This window comes from Natrix helvetica (genome assembly GCF_964273705.1).
Source record: "Natrix helvetica genome assembly, chromosome: 3".
Classification (NCBI taxonomy): domain Eukaryota; kingdom Metazoa; phylum Chordata; class Lepidosauria; order Squamata; family Natricidae; genus Natrix; species Natrix helvetica.
This window is the reverse complement of record NC_138549.1, coordinates 83,832,399-83,850,017: the sequence shown is the minus strand read 5'-3', so window position 1 is coordinate 83,850,017 and position 17,619 is coordinate 83,832,399. Positions and strand designations below refer to the sequence as shown.

The 17,619-nt window shown below is 38.8% G+C and overlaps 1 protein-coding gene across 4 annotated transcripts in view; it reads left to right on the top strand.

Moving 5' to 3' along the window:
• BCAR3 (BCAR3 adaptor protein, NSP family member) overlaps window positions 1-17,619 on the top strand; it is a 102,301-nt gene that overhangs the window by 37,448 nt on the left and 47,234 nt on the right. Inside the window, exon 3 of one of the 4 annotated variants that reach the window (XM_081946043.1) lies at window positions 584-623. The exons of 1 other annotated variant lie outside the window; for it this stretch is intronic. In XM_081946043.1, the coding sequence (XP_081802169.1) occupies window positions 584-623 (40 nt within the window). Of the gene's footprint in view, window positions 1-583; window positions 624-6,137; window positions 6,173-16,200; window positions 16,222-17,619 lie in introns of those variants that run through there. 2 more of the 4 variants (XM_081946046.1, XM_081946044.1) reach the window with 2 other exon arrangements.

Here is a 17,619-nt window from a genome sequence, read left to right as displayed (position 1 = left end):
GGAATAATAATGTTAGGGCCTGGATCATGTTTATAAACCATTATGGTAAGAGCTGCACAGGAAACTACATTGTGGTTTCATATGATATGTGAATTCAGTCTAGAACTTGTTCTAGATGCAAACTGAAAATCAAATTAAAGCAGTAGCTGTTCAAGACCAAGGGGCTAGATCAGTGGTTCCCAACCTTATTTTTGGCCATGCCCCACCTAAGCATCTTTAAAATCCTGACATACCCCTGTGACATATAATTCTTACTTTACTCAAAAAGTGAACTCTACTCACACAGAGGAAGACCATTAACTTGGTTTAAACAAGGTTCAAAATTGCTCCCATTAAAAATCAAATTGCCCCCCTGTGGGGCGTGAGCCCCACATTGCGAACCACTGGGCTAGACAGATGTTGCTTTGGGATTCTGATGTTAGAAAAAGGCCAGAAATAAATCTGCTTTTCCGCCTTGTTTCCCCTGATTTAAATCGTTCTCCTTTAAAAGAGACAATAAAAGAGGAGTAACGAGATAAAACTGATTTTGTTTTAAATTACACAAAATGATTATACTGGCTAACATACTGCTACTTCTTTTCAGAGACCAGAATGCTACGGATCCAGGCTTGGAGTATGTGAAGGTATGAAATATGACTTAATTACTTCCATTATTTAAAAAAAGAATGTTAAAGCCGCTATTTTATTAGTAAATTATAGTAATTGCACTAATACATTCCTTCTTTGGTTCATTAGATCTAATATATTATGGTAGCTTGACTTCTTTTTTTTAAAAAAGCTTGACTTATTTTGTTTTTAAAGAGGGAGTGATAACTAATTAGATTACTTGAATCAAGCTTGGAGAAAGCAAGATCAGACTGCAAATTTAGTAATTAATCACCACTGTCGCTAACGGCTTTTTCATTTTCTCTTGGTAATATTCCAGCAATCATTCTGTTATATCAAAGTAGATGAAAGGAAATTTGTAATTTGATCTTCACTCTCTTTGGAACAAGCTGCTTTAATATGAACAGAATGTCTATCTGTGGGACACATTCATTTCAAATGCTGAAATGGTGAATCAGTGTTGGAAAGAAGGCTAAGAAAACAAGAGCAATTGATGAGCCCTGAATCTATCTAAATCCTGGTTTATTGTGAGCAAACAGGATTCTAATGGGACTAAGATTACTCATTCCTGCTTGGCTCTTATTTATAGTGCAAACAACTAAAGAAACTAAAAATGCTTTGTTTAATCTAACATGAGATTATTCACTTGTTGCTCTCTTTAGAAACTAGAATAGTAATCCAGAATTGGTCTTGGTGTACAAATTTATTCTGCTTGGCAGAAGCAAGCAGGAAGTGTGGATTCAAGCAATGCATGAAAAGAAGGAAGGCCAACTAGGCTGGTTTTCCATGTGAATGTGACCATATTTTTATTTGGGTTTCATAATAGGTTGGCGTATTCCTATCAGTTAAGTCAGTTGTTTGTCACACAATCATCCAGATGTTTGTACTGAATTTGGCACTTTTATCCACTTATCAGATCCTTCCTAAAGACCTGGATAGGCAGATGTTGTAGTTCAATGGTGTTAAAGGCATTGTTGCAGGATGTTGCCTTTGTAATCAACTGATGAGGATGTTGTCAATGCTAATAGTGTTTCTAGTGGTGCTTGCAGTTGTTTTGGGGTTGCACCAAGGAACCTATTATTATTGGTATTATATTTGCTTTATTTTGCCGCAGTACTGCTGTTGTTTGTAGTCATCATTATTATTATTTTATTCATAAAGAAATTACTTTTGTTTATCAAATTTATATGGCTGCCTATCTCATAAGAAGTAACTTTACACAGTGTATAGTAAAAGTATAAAAACAATAAACACATCAAATACAGTCATATAAATACACACGTACACAGAAATACACAAGATTGGATCACCAATCACCACATTATACCCTGAGAGCCCCAGGCCTAATGGCAGAGCCATGTCTTGAGGGACTTCCGGCAAGTAAGAAGGAATGGAGCTGACCTAATTCTGGGGGGTGATATTTCACAAGGCAGACACTACAACAAAGAAGGCCAAGTATGTGTTGTGGCTTGTTGGCCACCGACTCCATCTGCAGCCGAATCCAAGGAGGAGTGGAGTCAGGGTCAGTATCAAGGCAACCTGAGAGTTCCGAGGGGGAAGAGGGAATGCAACTGGGGCAGAGGTGGAGCCTGGGTCGTCTATCAGCCCTGGAGAGTCAACAGCCCTCAGGTCTGGAGGTGGCTGATGAGGAAGAGGAGAAACAGCTGGGTCCAGCGCCTGACATACAGATGCGCAGAAGGCAGAAGAGAGGAGAGCAGTGGAAATCCGTGGACTGATCCTTGGAAAGGAAGAGCCAGCGCTACTAGCGAAGCCCCACTCTAACGCTGGGGATAAGAGGCAGGGGGTGGAGATGAAGAGATGTGGCAGACAACTGAACAGACTTGTTAGCCTATGGTGAGAGAAACTTTTTGCCGGGGCTGCTGGCGTTTCTAGCAAAGGAATCTTTGAGTTAACTTCAAAGAGTTTGTTGTGTTTGGGAAGCTGGGTCAGAACAGTATAATTGCTTAGAGCCATGGTGGCGCAACTGTTAGAATGCAGTATTGCAGGGTAATTCTGCTGCCTGCTGCCTGCCAGCAGATTGTCAGTTTGAGTCTCACCAGCTCAAGATTGACTCAGCCTTCCATCCTTCCGAGGTTGGTAAAATGAGGACCCTGAGTTTTGGGGGAATAAGATGACTGTCCAAAGAAAGTGCTTAGAGAGGGCTGTAGCACACTATGAAGCAGTATATAAGTGCTATTGCTATAATTTCCCAAGAGACAAGACCTACAGCATGACTCTCTTGCCAAATTTGAAGGGACAAGCGGGTGTAATTGGGGAGATGATACCTCACCCTATGGTGACGAATGTGTTCACTCACAGTCTGGTGTAGATGCTGAATAGGAGCAGAGAGAGCACTGAACCTTTTAGCAGCCTACATAGTGGAGACGGGGGGGGGGGGGATCTCTCCTTCCCAAGCTCCACTGACTGGAACCAATCTTGGAAAAAGGAGATGAACCAGCACAACACAGCTTCTGGTGACTTTAGTCATGGAAGTGTGTGTATTAATGCAAATTATATTCAAAAGCTATCAAGCAGCAGCTCTGCCAATGTCCAAGGGTGATGTGGTTTATTTATCAACTATGGTTCAATCTCCTCTACTTTAGGTTTCCTTTTTCCTTGTAATATACAAGCAATAAAGCTTGCTTGTTTACCTTGAACTCAGAGAGCTAATTGCCCTAAAGGTTGTCCATTAGTGATTGCACTTCTTCATTTCAGATAATCTTTGACACATGCCTATTACAGAAGGAAATGACTTTGATAAGCAGGAAGCCATAAAAATAATCCTTCAATTGCAATTCTCTGCAATGGGAGTGACCTTTGAAATTAAAGTAACTTCCAGGCAATCCCGAATAGGTCATACCTTGGAACTTCCGAGTAACCATGACCAGATCAACTGCGCAGTATGAGGTAAACTAGGGATGTTCTATAGTCAGATTATCATTTGAGGCTAATGGTGGAAGGGATTTCACATCGGTTGAGAAGCCATTGCTTGCTTTTCAGTTTGCCTGGCTTTCAAAAATGCTTGCAGAATTTCCAACAGGTAGAGACCTCGCAGGAATGAATTATGTCTCAGTTAAATATTGGTGAGAGGCTTGGTGGGGATATATAAGGATTGTAGCTGTGTAGGTGCAATCACTTGACAGGGCCAGTTTGGTCTAGTGGTTAAGGCATCAGGCTAGAAAACAGGCGAGCATGAGTTCAAATCCTGCCTTAGCCATGAAAGCAAACGGGGTGACTTTGGGCCAATCATTCTCCCTTACTCCAGCCCACCTCACAGGTTGTTTTTGTGGGGAAAATTTGCGGAGGAAGATGTATTGGATATGTTTGTTGCCTTTGGGTATTTATAAAAACAATAAATATTAATAAATAATAAAAATGTTACATTAACAAGATTAAGGAAGGAACTTGAAAATAGGTAGTCCTATAATTTCTTCTGGATCTATCTGAGACACTGTTTTATCTAATTCATTTGTGAAGAATTATATTTTGCATCTGAGGAAAAGGTCTCCAAAATATTTACATTTGGAGCTAAATGCGGTGAAGAAATATAATTTGGTACCCCAAAGGGCAACTTGTCTTTCCTCTATTTCACAATTTTAGACCTCATGCTATAGAATCTAGACAGTTCCATATGAACCTTTGTCAAAAGAAGGACCCAGAAATTCTTCTTTGGCAAACTCCATCACATGTGCAATAATATCCTGGACTTCGCTCTTGCAATGAACTGAAACTTGAGTTCTTTTCTGTGTTTTTTCATGGCTTCTCACAGTCATTGAACCTGCCTTGGTCAAAGAGTGAATGGAACTATTTACCCACCTTACCTTTGATATGCAAATTATTATTTTTGCAAGTTGATAATGTCCTAACAATTAGGGCAAAGTATATCAACTGCAGAAGAATGGTAACAGTTTATTTGCATCCCAACATCAGAACACCAATTTGCCAAATGAGCAATGGTCATCATTCTCTATGTATGGGATTCCACATAGCCTTGTCAATCAACTTTCAATCACAATTGGTATCATATTTCTGTTGCTAAGCAAAGTGGTTGTTAAGTGAATTGCCTATGATTTTACACCCTTTTCTGCCATGGTCGTTAAGCAAATCATTTCAGTGGTTAATTGAATCACCTGGTCACTAAGTGAATCTTGCTTTCCCCTATTGACTTTGCTGGTCAAAAGTTGGTTGGGGAAGTCGCAAATGGTGATCATGTGACCCTGCTGTAACCTTCGTAAATCGAGGCCGGATGCGAAGTGTCTGAATTTTGATCATGTGACTATAGGGGTGCTGTGATGGTGATATGTGTGAGGACTGGTTGTAAACGGGTGAAATCTACTTACCTTTGCTACCGGTTCCATAGCAATGTGAGTGTGTGCGCATGTGCAGAGTGTCAAAAATGGATGTGATGCCATCCGGACAGGTGGATGGAGCCTGCTACCGAGTGCGCCTGCAAAGGTAAGTGAACAGCGGGGGGGGGGGAATCCGCTCTGCCATGCGATTTAGATTGGCTAGAAAGCAGGATTTCTAGCTAATATAAACACGTGTCACAGCTGATAGTTGGAAAAAATGGTTCATTCGCCCAAACCGGTAGCATTTTTATTTACTACTAGTTCAGGTGAACCGGTAGCATTTTTTACTACCGGTTCAGGCGAACCAGACATTTCACTCCTGGTTGTAAATAACTTTTTTCAGTGTAATTGTGACTTTGAACATTCACTAAACAAAGGACTACCTATACTGAAAGTCTGTTTGACCAGTTTTAAGAAAACCATTGCAGTTTATGTTGTGCTTACGTTTTAGAGATGAGCCATGCCAACCATTTCAAATCCTATTCATCCTCTCCTTTTGCACAGGGCATTTGCTCTAAGTTTAGTTGTCTCATTTTATCTTTCATCTTTCTGTTTTCCTTTGGTTGGACAAATGATTGTGTATGTCTGCGAAGAAAACGATTAGTTGCATTTTGGATGTCAATTAAGAGAGTTGCCTAAAGAGGTTTTCCCTGAAAAGCAAAAGCAGAACGAATTCATTTCATTTCCTACCAAGGTTGCTCAGAAACACATCAAGATATTTTCATCCCCCTCATTTGCAACATCAATAGGGACCGGAGCCTCTACAGGCAATGGCCTCTTGTGATGGCTGTATGCAAATGCTTTTTATAACATTTAAAGTATTGATGCATTAGGTCATTCTGTGGTTCTAAAAAAGAGAGCTGCTCATTATACAGCACTGGTCCCATAAACAGACAAATGTTCTGAGAAGAAGCCTTTGGTCTGTAGCTCCTCTTTTGTTCCATCAGCAAGGCTGGTCACAGTTAAAGAGCTCTTTTAGAAATTGGCTTTTATTTCCCAAGTGAAAACCAGCCAGGCTGCTCTGAGTTGGATGCTTAGGAGAATCTATGAATGGAATTTTGCCCTTAGATATAAATCATAATCATCACCATCATCTGCAGTGGATTAAATTTTTTATTTCATTTTTAAGTGACAAATGAGGCAAGAGAGAGCGCTACTGAAGGATTATTGTGCTTTACTTTAAAATGTAGATAAATGGACTCACTTCTTTGAGTGAGGTAAGAAGACTAAATATGCCAGCTATGAGCATAAAAGAAGATGGTTTCAGGTTATTTATAGCAAAATTTGCAGACCTGTTTTCTAGTTGTCTTCTTCCTTTGTATAACCTGGCAGTGCTAAAACTATATTCTTAGGACCGTGATGGGGAACATGTGTGGCATGTGTGCCCGAAGTAGCATGTGGAGGCATGTCCCTTCGCATGTGCGGCGTTGCCCATTCCACTTCTGGGTTTCTGGCATGCATGCACGTGCAATGATCAGCTGGGCTTTGTGCGTGCGGCAGTGCCGGAAACGAAGAACTGGTCTTCTGTTTTCTGGCATGAGCATGTGCCAGCTGATCATCATGTGTGCATGCGCACCAGGAACCAGAAGTTCATTTTCTGACTCACGCATGTCTCCTGGGCAGCTCCTCTTCCAGGTTGCGACCCCAATGAACAAGCACACGGTGCCCAAAAAGTTCTCTATCATTGTCTTAGGATATTATCACTGACTACAAAATTAAAACACTTTAATTATGCCTCAAAGATTCTTACAAAGAATATTTCCTCGTTGCTCGTTTATGCCTCTCCTGGTTATGGGTTCGTGTCGGAAGAAGACTTTATATGTATTGGTTCAACCATGTAACATTCTATTATTCTCAAACAATTTGAAATTTACCTCCATGTTCTCCACTTGGAAGACCAAGAGAAGGTCTTCCAAGCAAACAAACCATGTGCAAAGAAAGGAATGGAGGTGACAATGGAAAATTTGGCCTATAAAGAGAATGGCTTTGGAGAAAAAGTGACTGAGGGAAATAAGGGAAGGAATATTACATAAAGAAGACCATAACCTGTATTTTGTCAACTGAGAGTACAGGACGTGGAGAGAGGCAGTTAAGTTACAGGAAGGCATGAGTTAGCCATTGCAGAATGTCTTTTGAATGCAGAATGTCCCTTGGAGCCAGTCATTCCAATGACTTAACTTTCAGTTAATCCTAGCCTCAGGAAGGTAATAGAATACTATGCTTGTTGCAACTTGCCAGAGATGACTTGCTTAGATTTCTGGTATTTCTTCCAGAACATGATGTCCTACTGACTGAAAGTGAAAGAGTCATGGTCAGGGTTCTAAAAGTATTAGATAAGGTAGGAAAGTTCCAATGTTCCAACTTCAGAAGTTGAACCTGACACCTGTCATTTGCAATTTTCACAGCGGCAATATTGAATTCAAACAGAAATCAGGACCTGTCTGCTTGTCTATCATCTGTATATCTATCTATCTATCTATCTATCTATCTATCTATCTATCTATCTATCTATCTATCTATCTATCTATCTATCTATCATCTATCTATCATCTATCTATCTATCTATCTATCTATCTATCTATCTATCATCTATCTATCATCTATCTATCTATCTATCTATCTATCTATCTATCTATCTATCATCTATCTATCACATTTTGGAATTGCTTAGATCACCCTCACAGAGGGACTCTTCTTCTATTTCTTTTACTATCCAGCTCAGCATACATCATAATTTTGTATCTACAGATATTCATATTTTGCAGTTTTTAAATTTCAGGCATTTCATTTATGCATTTAAAGTTAACAAAGAAATAAATGTAATTAAATATAGCATTTAATTTGTTAAACATAATGAGAAATATTATTTTTATCTTACATTTAAGTATAAATATTACATAATTTAGGTTAAATTTCATTAGAAATATTTCCAATGTTCCTTGTAGTAGTATGCTGCCCTCTAGTGTAATACATCAAATTGGTATTTCTTGCAACCAAGAAAAAGCAAAAGAATTGATGTACCAATAACCACCTGCTTAGCTTGCAAACTGTAAAATGGATCTTAAAAGAGGTTTTCAAATTTGGAAATGGTTTCTATATAATGACCTTTGCTGATTCTGTTTTCTTACTTGTATATATTTGCAACTAATTATTCAAAATTCCTAGACCTTGCAGAATTGTCAAAAAATAAGTATAGGAATAGTTTCTAAACCTTATAATAGGTTTATGTTGACATATTTTGCATGTACTTAGAACTAATTATATTTTTGTCAGAAGAGTAGTTGAAATCCTACAAAACTTCAGGTGGTGAAAGAATTAAAACAGTTTCTCCAAAAGGTATTTCATTTATATTACTTTATATTGTATTTGTATTGTGAAATGATTGACACTATTTCATTGAGCTAAAGTGGTCCAATAAAATAGCTTAAAAATTAAAGATGTAATTGCTCTCTAGTGTCTATCTATGTCTGCAGGGAAAATGTATATTTGGATGCAATTCAAATCTCACATATTTTGGGAGCTATGGTGTTATATGTTAGCATATGTCTGGCATACATCATAGTAGATTTATTATTTACCAAGATAATATTATCTTAGTGAATCTTACTATTATTGACTGAACAGGCAAAGTCGTTGAGAATCTGGTGGCATAAAAATTGGATAAATAAATAAAATAAACCTGTGCAGCTGACCTCAGAAGGAAGAGGCAAGAAGCAAGAAATCTGAGAAAAGGAATTTCTTTTTACAGGCACTGAGGGAATGTAATAAATTTAGAGGAAGTAAAATAGCTTTGGGGTAGTTTCTCCCAACTAATCCAAAATGACTGAGGAGTTTTCAATTGAGGAATTTCTTGGTTTATAAAAAAAACCCCATAACCTTTGGTGCCCAAGGCCCACTGGGAAGCAGTAAAAGTTGGCATTTCCCTCCCTCAATAAAAATAAAAGGACATTTTTATGTCAAAATAGGGAGCCATATAGAGCAAATAGGACAAAATACTAGCCTGAGGAAAATGTGTTGCCTCTTTAAGGCAATTGGAATGCAGGCCCAGCTTGTAAAATGGAAGCATTGTGTATGTGAACGTGTAGCTGTGCATGCAAAACGCTTATATAGCTTTTGTCTTGAGACCAGTCATTCTTACTATTACTACTGTCATCAAACACTTCTGTTTTTCAAAGGAGCAGAATAAATCAACTATGCTGAAACCTTTTTTTCTCCCTTCCTCTCAAGCCACTCAGTTCTAGGCCACCATTTATACGATATGCTGTACCGTTACTTAGGATTGGAACTTATATTAATATTTTCCTTTGGGTTTATCTTACTAATAGGGATGTGGTGGCTCAGTGGCTAAGACGCTAAGCTTGTCAGTCCAAAAGGTCGGCAGTTTGGTGGTTTGAATCCCTAGCGCCGCGTAACGCAGTGAGCTCCCGTTACTTGTCCCAGCTTCTGCCAACCTAGCAGTTCGAAAGCATGTAAAAAATGCAAGTAGAAAAATAGGGACAACCTTTGGTGGGAAGGGAACAGCATTCCCTTGAGTCATGCCGGCCACATGACCATGGAGACGTCTTCGGACAATGCTGGCTCTTCGGCTTTGAAACGGAGATGAATACCGCCCTCTAGAGTCCAGAATGACCAGTGCAAGGGAAACCTTTATCTTTTATGCTCTTAATGATTTTTATACTCCATTATACTTATTTTTCTCTTATGCACATATATGCATAGAAGGATGTTGAATATCTTTCATTCCATGTTTTGTTTGGATCTGGCCTTAGAGGGCTTCAATAAATTTGAATTGATTTTATTTTCCTTATTCAAAAGAATGTATTTTCATCCTATAGCTCTTGACCATATGGGGGAGCCAAAGTCCAATTTCTCAGCACGTGGATTTTAGAAATGGGCTCAAATTGTATAACAAAGGAAAGCGAATATGAAATGATTTGCAGAGGGAAACTGCTTAATTAGAAACAGCACCCATAGCAGAGAGAGCTTTATCAAAGCCTACTGATTCATATTGGCAGTCTAATTTGAAAAAGCCACCTATTTTCTAAAAACGATAGCAAATCCTCATTTGCAAGGCAACAAAATATATTAGTAGCAGCAATTCCATCTGTACTCGTGAGGGTTGTGCGTCTCTGGGGAGAAAGAACCTGTTTTGGGGAATCAAAGGCTCTGTGTAGCATTGTCACCAGCAGTTCCAACGTGCAATGGCAAGTCTTATTACAGAATGGATTTTTCATTCATTTAGCCTGCTATGATTAGTTTGGAAACCCAAGTACTCCAAAACAATTGTCAAAGAAACTGCTGGATTATATCTTTATAAGGTAGTTCAGGGAACCTTTTCCTATGTTGGAAGAAATGTCCATTTGGGTTCAGTTCCAGACACTGGAAACATGGAGGCTTTGGAAAGATGGTTTTAATGGTGGACAGGATGACATGCCTTGAAGATATTGGGTGAAGAAGAAAAAGGGGGAGAGATGCTGAGAGTGCCTGAGTTTTATACCCTCTCTGGGCTTTTGAATTTGAGCTTGTATTCTGATTGGTTGTCAGATGGGGTCAACTCTGTAGGGTTTACTGAGTCCCAGGCTTGGTTGAGCCTTTCTGGATGATGTAATCTTCCCAGGTGTCATGTGGTGAGATGGGTAGAGGGCTAATCCTATCATGTCCTGAGGGCCATGTCTTAATCCCATTACCCTGGAGCTGGGGGGGGGGGGGGCAGGAAGCTGCTTTGTCTTTAAAAACATGTTTCTCCTTTTCTTATCCAGGGAAATATAATATTCTGCCTTTTTAATATTTCCCAGAATATTTCATTCTTCTAGGAGAGGGGAAATATCTTCTATTTAATATTTGTTACATTTTTAATCCACTCTGTGATGTTTTCTGAGTGGATTATGTCAAAATAAATACATAAAACCAGCAACAGTAACCTCCATAGAAAAAAGGGAAACTTCCTACACCTATTTGAAAATCACATTCCTGTGGAGTTATTGTTTGGAGACACCGTGGGGATGGCCACAGCAAAAAAAATGTAGGTCACTCTTCTGCTCTCCCCTTTTCTCTCTCATTCTACAGTAATTTTGTTTTTTCCGTCCCCCTCTGGTCTCTCTTGTTCAGTGGATTCCCTAAAGGTTTGATCACTTATTTCCTTATGAGTAATTGAGAGCATCTTATGGGCTGTAAGTGCATCATCCATGCACTCAATATACCATTGGTACTAACAACAGGCTTTATACAGCCACAAAATTGGTGAAAGATGCTATAAGACATTATAAATGACTTGTGAGGAATCCTGGTTAGAAATTAGAGACTTGCAAAATGGCCTGCACCTGATTTATGGAATATATAGCAGTTATGTAGTGGTTTCACTTAGGAAGTTAATGATGCTTTTTTTAGCCTGTGCTTGTAAGTGTTATTTATAGGTATCTCCCGTGGATTTTAATAGCTGAGAAGGCCAATCCCTGTGTAAACTTGGTTAATGGGTTTAGAGGGGAAATATAATATTGATATTTAATATTTGTTACCTTTTTAATCCACTCTATGATGTTTCCTGAGTGGATTATTAAAAATAAAACCAGCAGCAGTAACCTCCATAGAAAAAAGGGAAATATAAAATGCCAAAGAATAGCTGTTGCAACCAGGGACATTAAAATTCTTTTTTGCAAGGGAGGGTTTAAAAGTTGAAATACCTAAGAGAAGTTTCTAGTAAGGTAAAGGAAATAGAAAGGGCAGAGGCCTTCAGAAAAGGCATTTCATGGATAGGGTATCATCATCAAGATCATTTCCATTGCATCCATCTTGCTACCTTCATTTGGGCCTCCGAAAATAAATTGCATATGAAGAGATGCTTCTTTAATTCATTAGCCTTTTCCTGCCTAGCGTTTCCCAGAGATGCAGACTTCAACTCCAGTGTTTTCCAGACAGCACATTCATTGCTGAGAATTCTACGAGTTTATATTATTATTTAGCTAATCAATTTATTAATTGCCTTACTCACCAAAGGAACTCTAGGTGGGAGTATCATAATAAAATAATAATTTAAAACAGTCCAAAATACAACCAGCATTAAGCAAATCAGAACCACCCATATCGACAAAAGAGCAATAAAAAACCAGCCATGAGTGAGGTCATAAATTGCCCTGTCTCAGGCCCTGTTAAATAAGCTAGGATCTTCATGGTTTTCTTAAGGGGCAACACCATTGGAATCATATAGACCAGCGATGGCTAACCTTTCCCAAACCAAGTGCCCAAAGCACGCGGATGCCCAAAGCCCCGAAATGCAATGCGAGTGTGCCCCTTGTGCATGTGCTCTGTGCATGCACACGCCCCCTGCACATGCCCCCAGCAGAGACCCGAAGACCAGCTGGCCGGTGGGAGGTACATGGCACGTGCGCGGCAGAGCTGAACAGGGGTGATGGCTTGCATGCCATCAAAGAGAGTGCTGCGTGCCATAGGTTCACCATCACAGATACAGACTATCCTAGTTTACTACAAGGATAAACAAAATTAAACAATTGCTTCTGACACGATGTTTCAATTAAAGAATGTTATTAATTTGATTAAATGTAAGTCGCCACTCCAGCAGCTTATAAACTATAATAAGTAAAACAATTAAAAACATAAAGAAAATAAAACAAGACAGCCCAGACTACAAACAAGTTTAAAACCAGGTATGTCAGCCACCCCTCAACAGGCCTGAGACCAAAGACAGGTTTAAGGGTTTCCTGGAGCCCCACAAGAGACGACTCCATTCGTATCTCAAAATTCCTCCCCAAATGTCTGTCTGTGAAATTAGAAAAGTTGGGCTGTTGCTTTGTTACAGTTGTAGCTCATAGTTTCATTTTAAAAATACCCCCAAGGCAGCTAAGAAAACCAACAATTGGATTATTGTAAACTTTTATCCAACTAGAATAGTAATTAAGCCAAATAACTCTTGCAGGATTCAATTTGGGTCAGTCACCGGGACCAGAGGTCTTTCAAGCTTTTGGACCTGGGCAAGGGCCCTTCTTCAGAGAAGTTTGACGGCCAGCCATCAATACCCCAATCAACATCTAAAAACCCACACATAACAGCAGTGGTGGGATTCAATTTTTTTTACTACTGGCTCTGTGGGTGTGGCTTGGTGGGCATGGCTTGGTGGGCGTGACAGGGGAAGGTTACTGCAAAATCCCCATTTCCTCCCAATCAGCTGGGACTCGGGAGGCAAAGAATAGATGGGGGTGGGACTAGTCAGAGGTGGTATTTACTGGCTCCCCAAATTACTCAAAATTTCCGCTATTGGTTCTCCAGAACTGGCCATAACCTGCTGAATACCACCTGTGGTAGTATAATATCTAGTCTATAGTATTATACCAAGAAGGCATAATATGACTGAGTTTGTTTATACCATACATTGCCCATAGTTTGCTTGGGAAACGTAGTCTTTGTGGTTTAAAACATAGTTTATGGCTTAGCATCAGTGGTGGGTTTCAAATTTTTTTAGAACCTCTTCTGTAGGTGTGGCCTGCTTTGTGGGAGTGGCTTGCCAGCCATGTGACCAGGTGGGAGTGGCTTGCCAGCCATGTGACTGGGGGCGTGGCCAACTTGTAAAATGTGGTGAAACTCACTTAACAACGCTCTTGCTTAGCAACCAAAATGTTGGCTCAGAAACTCTGGCATTTGAAGCACGCAAGTCTTAAAGCTGCCAAGTTACAAGACCCTTGCACCCCTAACCCTTTAGAAAAAAAAACGCCAGGGGTGTTCAAACTTGACAGCTTTAAGACTTGTGGACTTCAACTCCCAGAATTCCTCCTCTCACTCTTCATCTTGATGATGTGTGGATGGGCGGGGCGGAGGGAGCTGGAACCGGTTCTAAACGGCACTGTAGATTTGTGGAACCTCTTCTACCGAAGAGGTTAGAACTGGTAGGAACCCACCCCTGCTTAGCATGATGTGTAAAAGCAATTTATTACGGCTTAACTGTAATAAATGATATATTGTTTATATATAAACTATATATACATGGCATGATATATAGTTTAAATCAAAAGAGAAACCAGTAACATCATGTAGTCTCCTGAGTGGTAAAATTCATGTGACCAAAGATGAGTTTTATGAATAGTTTGTGGGATAACAGGCATCACACACAAAAAAGCCCAAAGTACACCCTCTGCCTCATTCGTGAAAGATACAGGCAGCTAGCTCATTTGTCAAATAACTCTTTCATATTATGGTTAGATTTTCAAATCTTGCATTAGAGCTACACTTCCCCATCCGAGTATCAGAGAGAGCAGAAACTTTTATAGTCTGGCAAAAACTACACAGCGCCGGGCTATTAAGAAAGGAGCTATTCATATAAACATTTCTGTCAAGTGGCTTCATGGAGAAGTTATAATTCATTTATTTCACAAGGGACTTCTAACTCTATCTAAAATTAACCATGGGATGATGTTCTCATGACTATAAATGGATGATCACATTGTTAAGGCTATTTAAGATATTATCTCATAATAAATATCTTGTGGTCAAAAATTCCTGTTCCTATTTATAATATTGAATTTTAAAAAAAAAAACTTTTTAAGCATTTTCTGTTTTATGGAACTTTCACATCAACAATAACGCTTCAGCCTTGAGGAAAAAGTTCATGAACATGTGTGCTTAAACAGTGACAATTATTATGATGGAACTTTTTGTGCTAGCTTTCTATTGGCAAGAAGATACAAGAGAGCATTCCAGCTTGAAGTGCCTTGTTAGAAAAAATAATCTGAATTTCTTTTCTTTTTTCTTATGAACAAAGGTAGCTTTGGAATCCAAATGCCTTGCTCTAAATCTTTATTAGATTTAGATTTTTATATTTTGGGTTACTAGATTTCTTAGATTTTTTTCTAATACTATTTCTTCAAAGCTGGCCTTAATTAAAGGTAAGGTACAGTACTAGGCAATGTGACATTAGAGTTAGGGAATGGGTTTTGCTGAACTAAAATCTCCGTAGGTATGATTTGAAAGGTGTTTTCTTTGAGATTATAAACACACATTTAACTTTCATGTTGGTTGTTGTGCTGCACTGGAGTCATTTGCTCTGCAAATCCTTTTCTAGGGGATTCCTGTTCTCTGATTTTGACATACTGCAGTCAGGGTGAAGGACATCTTGTTATTAAAGGACAGCCTGTTATTAAAGGTTGAAAACACACTCCTGCTGTAGCTTTATTTAGAGCTTTTCTCTACAAAGCAATTGCAGTGGACATGCCCTGCTTGACATTTGATTACAAAGTTTATTTTAATCTTAGATTTCAAAGGGACATACTTTCCTTTCAACGTCTGAAGGCTGCAAACCTCAAAATACAGGGCAAAAACTCTGTAGCTCTTTTGGGTAGCTCAAGACCTCAAGTTGTGCAGGGCGAGCAATCCTTAAGCGTTGCTCTCCAGAAGACTGCCCTAGTTGAGTTTTGAAAATCAGTGGCCAATCTTTTAATTAAAAGAGTAGAAGGCTGCATTTATTACAATGATGACGCTAAAGAGGCCCTCTGTGATATTACTTCCTTCTTTTTTGATATGGTTGCAGGAAGGCTTGTGAGCAGCTTTCTAATTTAAAACAAACAGTCTTGTCATCCCCCGCCCTTCCCCCTTGGTTACCTGCTTGCAAGATACAACAACCTGTTTGATTATGAAGAGTAACGGAGACATGCAACCCCCCTAGATAACTGTCCCTTCCCCCTTATTGCTTGTGTATCTAGCAGCATTCCTGATCTCATCGTGGAGATTTAGGTGTTTATCTGCTGAGGAACAACTGGACTTAGAAAAATCTTCCTGGGACCAAAGATTTTGCTGCTTAAATTAAAGGTGTGGAATTTTTATGTTGACTGTTTATGTCGTAATCTGGGAGACTCCAAAATAGGGGGGAGAGGGAGGGAGAGAGGGAGAGAGAGAGAGAGAGAGAGAGAGAGAGCAGAGTCCTCCAAGGGTTTAAAGTTTCATTGGCAGGCTGAATAAAGTCCCCTGATGTCACTGATCCCATGGTTGATGGAAGCGAGACGGGCACAGATGACAGGATCAGTTTTCAGCCTGGAATGAAAGGATGAGGTGGGGAGTGTAGGAGCCCCAGTGGACAACAACTCAGCACAAGAGCTTAGTAAGCGCTCTTGGACATAGCTGGGAGGGACCATCCATTTTGTTCTCCATGGGAGGTTTTGGTCAATGGGACAAAAGAAAAAAAATGCCTAAGGAGTGCAATACTTTTCAGACGCTCATGGCATCTCTGTGCTGCTTTTATCATCAGAACTCCATTCTTGGGGTCAAGGTAGGTGGTCTATAATATGAAGCATAATAATGGTGACACCATTACTTTAGAATATCTAGAGAGTGGCAGAAATTGAGATTATAGTATTAAAATATGCATGAAATTACTTTAAAAGCTAAGAGTATAGGGTGGAAAAATCTCTATTTATGCCACCCTAAGCTTTTTGCAGAAGTATTCATTAGAAATAGTAGTAACTTAAAATAACAAACTAGACAATTTCAGACTGAACATGTGTAAAGCTCGTATTCTCGATGTGCTTTATTTTTGTAAGCATTTGGTTTGTGTACTTTCATTCAAGTCTGTTTCCACATTAAATTGCAATTTTATTCTTGCATCGAAATTGCTTGAACAATGCAACTGAAATTGTACTGGCTCTCAAATATGATTTTTGGATAAATTTAAGCCCCACTTAAAAAGTTTAACTTGAAAACATAGTTTTACATATATTTTGCTATAGGTTTTAAACTAAAACTATTTCAAAATATTTAGAAAATGCACAAAAGCTATTCTTTGCATATCTTTAATTAAAGGGGCTGCATATCAAGTCAATTTATGAAAAAAATTCAAAGACTTGAGTTTCTCAAGCATCTATGTTTGAAAATGAAGTTGCAAAGAAAAGGAAAAGATAAAAAATAGAGTGAGGTTTATTTTTACAGGTCTGGTTGTTTGAAACATCTATTCTTTAAGAGAGAGAGAGAGAGAGATCAGAAGTTTCCTTCAGTTTTAAATGTACTTTTCTGTTGTTTCCATCTTAAAAAACAAACATATTTAAAAGAAGATAGCCTAATAAAAAGCTTGCCATCGTTCTGCAGAATCTTATGGTAACAAATCCAAAAGCACTTATTTGTAATAAGAATATAAAATCATTATCCAAATGTGAAGCTTTAATAATTGTCATCTGCTTCTGATACAACTCTGGATCAGATCAGTTTATCTAGTTCTGTGTTCTCTTCTTAGAATTGTCCTCAAGTGCTCTGCTTTTGCTTGGGTTTCTCATTAACGTGTCCCAATCATCTTGTTCCTGATACTTGTAAAAGATGTAACAGTCATAATTAATAACCATCAAAACAAGTAAGACTGCTTCTTCAGTAGTCAGTGACACGTTGTGGCAGTGGTTAAAGAGAAACTGGCTGGCTTGAGTATGCCAAGGCCTTGAAATCAATTACCTAACAATGGTGTCTTCTTTTCTGATTTTTAAGAAGCATTTTGTAGTTGAAGATACTTGATGGTAAAACTATATCATTATAAAAGTTTTTGTTTTATCCATTTCCTCTCAATGCTCCATAAGTGTAGCTAGCAGTCAAACAGCAGAAGCAAAGTCCATTTTATTGGTATAATCACGATGGTGATAAAAAATGAAATTTATACAAGCTGTCTCATTTTTAACCAGATTAGCAA